The sequence below is a fragment of the Danio aesculapii genome, chromosome 14 (assembly GCF_903798145.1).
Source record: "Danio aesculapii chromosome 14, fDanAes4.1, whole genome shotgun sequence".
In the NCBI taxonomy this organism is placed as follows: domain Eukaryota; kingdom Metazoa; phylum Chordata; class Actinopteri; order Cypriniformes; family Danionidae; genus Danio; species Danio aesculapii.
The window spans coordinates 2,449,263-2,455,803 of record NC_079448.1 but is presented as its reverse complement, the minus strand read 5'-3'; the positions used below and the strand labels follow the sequence as shown (position 1 = coordinate 2,455,803).

The following is a 6,541-nucleotide window of genomic DNA, read 5'->3' as shown; positions in this document are numbered from 1 at the left end:
CAGGGCACATAATAACAGTAATCCTAGTGTTTGTGTTGTTGTTGTTGTTGTGTGTTACCTTGGTTTTAAAGAGCAGGTTAATGACTCCTTTGGAGCGTCGGTCCCCTGTGCGGTCCGACGGCAGACACACAGACACACTCTTACTGTCCCGCTTGGACCGCGCTGACTCCGCCTCCTCGCTCCCATTGGCTACTGACAGAGATGGACCTGAGGATACCGTTAACACATGATTAGGCCCACATAATGTGTCAACAAATATATTCTAGTAAAGGATCCTATAGAAAATATACATTAAAAAGAAAGAACTCGATCTATAGTAACAGTGACGATCTATAGTAACAGTGATATAAAGCAGTTGTACCTGTAATGGTGGGCAGGGATTTGGAGTTGACAAGGCCGCTGCTGCTCTCACTAGACTCACACAGATTGGTATCACTGCGAAACTCCTGCTTCTTAGACAGCTAGTGCACAAACAATAATATTAGCACGTGTACTATCAATTGAAAACGTAAGCAGGACAACAAAACCCCAGATCTAACCCTAATAAAAGTGATTTTAGCATGATAGGTCCACTTTAAATGCATGAGTGATGAGTGTGTGTGTTTTCTGACCCGTTTGTCGAGGGTGTTGCAGCGCTCCTTCTCCTCGCTGATGAAGATCATGCTGCCTCGACCCATTTTCTTCTTCTTCGACTTCCTCAGTTTCACCTGCAACAACAGAGACACCTGAGCGTGATGATGTCATTCTGGAGAGCCGCTGTCATTGGTGCATGATTGTGTTTGTGTGATTGGGAGAACGGGAGGTGATCATCTTCACCTCCACTTCCACACCGCTCTCATCCGTCACACTGACACTCCCACTGGAGCGAGGGATGATGGAGGGAGATGGAGGAACGCCACTGTCCAGAGACACACTGCACACACACACACACACACACACACACACACACACACACACACACACACACACACACACACACACACACACACACACACACATGCACATAAATACACCCTACAAATTAACTCCTAGTATGTAATAGTGAATGAGTCGGTGTGGGCGTGGTCACCTCTCTGGGCGTGTCTTAGTGGGCGTTCCGCACTCAGATCCAGCCAATGAGCAGATGGACTGACGCACCGAGCGCAGCATTGAGCGTGGACGGGTGGATCTCCGCTCATCCATATCCGGCTAAAAATAGAGGAAGATCAGTCTGAAATCTGCACTTGTATCACTTGCGCATCATCTCCGCCTGCTGTTTGTGATTCTCACCAGCTCTCTCACTCCGTACTCCTTCTCCACCTTCTTGCGCAGCTGTTTGAAACACTCCTCCATGCGCTCATGGAACGGCCGCAGATCATCCGTCACTCCTTTACCATGGAGAGCGATTCCTCGGCCCAACAGCGGGATCTGCAGCACAATCACATATACTTAGATCACTGATATTTATAAACATTTTAAAATATATTAAATCTATTTTTTTATATTTAACTGTTATATTTAATGTATTTTTATAATTAATATATTTTTACATATAACCTAGTACATTATTTCTTCATAAAATAGCTCAATCATGCTTAAATTGAGGCTTCAGGCTGATAGACGTGTGTGTGCGTGTGTGTGTGTGTATAGAGTCTGACCTGCCATGCGATGAGGTCCTTTCAGTCTCATCAGTTTCTCTCTGTCATCTGGATGTTCATGTGTGTACTCATCTGTGAAGAAGGCCTGAGCGAACACACACACACACACACACACACATTAGTATTTTTCTCTATGTTTTCACTCACTCACTCACTCTCACTCAAAGCATTGCACACACACACACACACACACACACACACACACACACACACACACACACACACACACACACACACACACACACACACACACAGGTACTCTCTCTCTATTACACACACACACACACAAACACACACATGCACACGCACACGCACACACACACATACACACACACGCACACACACACACACACACACACACAAACTCTCTCAAACAAACTCTCACACATATTTACACATAGGCACATGTGCACAACCAGACCCATACACATACACACACTCAATGGACACACACACACACATACCGTACAAAAACAAACAAACAAACACACACACACACTCTCACACAGACACTCACACACCCATTCTCAATCATATTTACACACAGGCACATGTGCACGCGCACACACACACACACACACACACACACACACACAGAGACACACACGCAAACTCTCTCAAACAAACTCTCACACATACTTACACATGTGCACAACCAGACACATACACACACTCACATGGACACACACACATACCGTACAAAAACAAACAAACAAACATGGCGGACACACACACTCTCACACAGACACTCACACACCCATTCTCAAACATACTTACACACAGGCACATGTGCACGGGCGGGCACGCACGCACGCACGCACAGCACACACACACACACACACACACACACGCACACACACACACACACACACACACACACACACACACACACACACACACACACACACACACACTCACTCAGTCACACAAACAAAAACACACCCATTTCCACACATACACACTCTCACACAGACACATGCGCACACACACTCCTCTGAGCCTGACCTTTTCGTATTTGGCGAATCCTCCCATGACGGCAGGATCCACGATGCCGTTGAGCAGCATGGACAGGGGGTTTATGGGTAACGTCTCGTCACACTGGTACTGGTTGATCATGGTGAGGATCTTCTCATTGGTCTGTCCCATGGTCTCTATGGCGTTCTCCAGAGGACTAATGGTGGTCTGATGAACAAAATAACGATACTTATTGACCTTATTCCTCAAAATAATGATGTATTCCTCAAGTAACGCTAAACATTAACACATTGAAGAAAACTGACGATGCAGAATGTAGTCATACAACAGTGTAAAGTCAAGCCGCACACACTGCGCAGTGTACAGCAGTGAGACTCACGTGTGTGATGTTGATGGCCTCAAACCAGCGCAGGATTCCCGGCAGTTTGTATGCGGTGATGAACGTGGTTCGCTCAATCCACATCGACTGAAGACAGAAGAGTCAACTCACATCATTATATCAGTGTGTGTGTGAGAGTGTGTGTGTGTGTGTGTGTATGTATTGTACACGTGTGTGTTTGTATGAGAGAGAGAGAGAAGGAGTGTGTCTGTGTGTAAGAGTGTGTGTGTTTGTGTCTGTGTTTGCGTGTGTGTTTGTGTATATTTGTTCGTGTCTGTTCCTGTCTGTGTGTGTATATGTGTGTGTCTGTGTCTGGCTGTGTGCACGTATGTGTGTGACTCACAGCAAATTCATTGTCAGGATCTACTTTTCCTCTCCTGACGGGTCTAGAATACTGGAAGCGCTGCACGTAGTTGGACTTGTAGAAACTGCAAGAAGAAAAGAGGAAAACATCATATCTTCTGCATTTCTGGAGGAGGATTTAGGATTCAGGATTGAGGTTTGAGGATGAAGGAGTGAGGATTGAGGTTTGAGGACTGAGGTTTGAGGATTGAGGACTGAAGATTGAGGTTTAGGGATTGAGGACTGAGGATTAAGGTTTGAGGATGGAGGAGTGAGGATTGAGGTTTGAGGACTGAGGTTTAAGGTTTGAGGATGGAGGAGTGAGGATTGAGGTTTGAGGACTGAGGTTTAAGGATTGAGGACTGAGGATTGAGGTTTAGGGATTGAGGACTGAGGATTGAGGATTAAGGACTGATGTTTGAGGATCAAGGTTTGAGGACTGAGTTTTGAGGATTGATGACTGAGGATTGAGGTTTGAGGATTGAGGATGGAGGAGTGAGGATTGAGGACTGAGGTTTAAGGATTGAGGACTGAGGTTTGAGGATTGAGGACTGAGGTTTGAGGACTGAGGACTGAGGTTTGAGGACTGAGGACTGATGTTTGAGGATTGAGGTTTGAGGATTGAGGACTGATGTTTGAGGATTGAGGTTTGAGGTTTGAGGACTGAGGTTTGAGGATTGAGGACTGATGTTTGAGGATTGAGGACTGAGGTTTGAGGACTGAGGTTTGAGGACTGAGGTTTAAGGATTGAGGACTGAGGTTTGAGGATTGAGGACTGAGGTTTAAGGGTTGAGGACTGAGGTTTGAGGATTGAGGACTGAGGTTTAAGGGTTGAGGACTGAGGTTTGAGGACTGAGGTTTGAGGACTGATGTTTGAGGACTGAGGTTTGGGGGCTGAGGACTGATGTTTGAGGATTGAGGTTTGAGGGCTGAGGACTGAGGTTTAAGGATTGAGGACTGAGGTTTGAGGATTGAGGACTGAGGTTTAAGGGTTGAGGTTTGAGGACTGAGGACTAAGGATTAGGACTGAGGATGGAGAATTAAGGATGCTGGAGTGAGGATTGAGGTTTGAGGACTGAGGATTGAGGTTTGAGGATGGTGGAGTGAGGATTGAGGACTGAGGTTTACGGATTGAGGACTGAGGTTTGAGGATTGAGGATGGAGGAGTGAGGATTGAGGACTGAGGTTTAAGGATTGAGGACTGAGATTTAAGGATTGAGGATTGATGTATGAGAATTGAGGTTTGAGGATTGAGGTTTGAAGATTGAGGACTGATGTTTGAGGATTAAAGTTTTTAGGATTGAGGTTTAAGAATTGGGGTTTAAGGACTGAGGTTTAAGAATTGAGGTTCGAGGATTGAGGGTTGAGGATTGAGGCTTGAGAACTAAGGATTAAGGTTTTAGGATTAAGGTTTACGGAGTGAGAATCAAGGACTAAGGATTGTGGACTGAGGTTTGAGGATTGAGGACTGAGATTTGAGGATTGAGGTTTAAGGAGTGAGGATCAAAGACTAAGGATTGAGGACTGAGGTTTGAGAATGGAGGACTGAGGTTTGAGGATTGAGGACAGAGGTTTGAGGACTGAGGTTTGAGGATTGAGGACAGAGGTTTGAGGACTGAGGTTTGAGGATTGAGGACTGAGGTTTGAGAATGGAGGACTGAGGTTTGAGGATTGAAAACTGAGGTTTGAGGATTGAGTATTGATGTTTGCAGATTGAGGGCTGAGGATTGAGGATATCTGAGACTCACTTGATGATCTGATCCGGCACTGGTTTATTCTTCAGACGTGGTGGGATCTCCAGAACCGGCTGCACTGTAAAACACTGGATATCTGATGCAGAACGCATAAGAACAACAAACGTAACCATGCATACTCAATTAACCTCCAGTTGCTCAACACTAAATATTTTGTAATTAGTTTTATTTCTATTTTATTTTTTACTTCATTTTACAGAACAGGTGGTTTATAATAAAAGAACATTAGTCTAAATATATAATAATATACTTATATTAGGCAAGTTCCCTTATTAATATTGAAGCTAAAGTCTTAAATAATCTATTATTGCAATGTTGTGTCATTCTTTTATTCTTTATTATTATTTATATTAGTTTAAGCATAATGCATATAATATAATATACAGTATGAGAGTGCAAAAAACTGTGTGTGTGTGTTTCTGAATTATTTAATTGAATATAATGTAATGCAATATATGCAAAAATGGCATCAAAATGTAATATTATACTGCAGGATACACTGCATGTTGGAGTTTTTGATGTCGTCTCCAGGCATGGTGGTGATGTTGAGTCTGACGGCGCTGGGAAACTGACTCATCAGCTGACTCTGGAAATCCTCCCTGCGCTCGTACTCTTTCCCCCGGTGGATGAACACCTTATTCTGGACGACCACAACACTATATTACAGTCCAGACCACACTGGACTGCATTACTGAAAACACACACACATACTTACACAAACACTCACACACACACTCACTCACTGACCCTAAGAAATGGAGGGAAGCCGCAGCCGTAATATCCCACTGCAAAGTAGTCGGGCTTGGGCCGCAGGATCTTCATGATGTTCTCGTAGAACTTGGCCTGTTGATTCTGAGAGCGGGGAAGTTCACAGCAATAAAACCCACTTCAGTTTATTTCAAGCTAATCAAAGTCAGTGTGAAATGAAAGTGGACGGCTTGTGTTGTTAATTACTATAAAAGACAAAGGTGTGTGTTGTGTTGTGTGTGTGTGTGTGTGTGTGTGTGTGTTACCAGTTTCTGTCCGAGGAGCTCGTAGTCGAAGACCTCCATCTCAAACTGATCTGCCAACTCCTTACACAGAGTGATAGCCTCCTCCCACATCTGACACACACACACACACACACACACACACACACACACACACAAAAAAAAAAAAACAACACTTTACACACACACACACACACACTTACACTGCTAAACATCATCGACATCCTGTTCAGCAGGAGCTCTGTGTGTGTGTGTGTGTTAGTGTGTGCTTGTGTTTGTGTGAGAGTGTGTTTATGAGTGACTGGTTGTGTGTGTGTGTGCATGTGTGAGAGAGTATGTTTATGAGTGACTGCGTGTGTGTGTGTGTGTGTGCTTGTGTTTGTGAGTGTGTGTTTATGAGCGGCTGTACATGTGTGTGATGTGTGTGTGCATGTGTGTGTGTGTGTGTGAGTATGTGCATGTGTG

General features: G+C 44.4%; 1 protein-coding gene across 1 annotated transcript in view; it reads right to left on the bottom strand.

Moving 5' to 3' along the window:
* Positions 1-1,285: 1,285 nt before the first annotated feature.
* LOC130241176 (dedicator of cytokinesis protein 2) overlaps positions 1,286-6,541 on the bottom strand; it is a 298,239-nt gene continuing 292,983 nt past the window's right edge. Inside the window, exons 40-48 of the mRNA XM_056472897.1 lie at positions 6,101-6,190; positions 5,835-5,939; positions 5,586-5,727; positions 5,082-5,163; positions 3,335-3,419; positions 2,992-3,078; positions 2,643-2,819; positions 1,638-1,722; positions 1,286-1,407 (exon numbers count right to left, since the gene is read on the bottom strand). Of these exons, the coding sequence (XP_056328872.1) occupies positions 1,370-1,407; positions 1,638-1,722; positions 2,643-2,819; positions 2,992-3,078; positions 3,335-3,419; positions 5,082-5,163; positions 5,586-5,727; positions 5,835-5,939; positions 6,101-6,190 (891 nt within the window). The 3' untranslated portion in view covers positions 1,286-1,369. The remainder of the gene's footprint in view (positions 1,408-1,637; positions 1,723-2,642; positions 2,820-2,991; positions 3,079-3,334; positions 3,420-5,081; positions 5,164-5,585; positions 5,728-5,834; positions 5,940-6,100; positions 6,191-6,541) is intronic.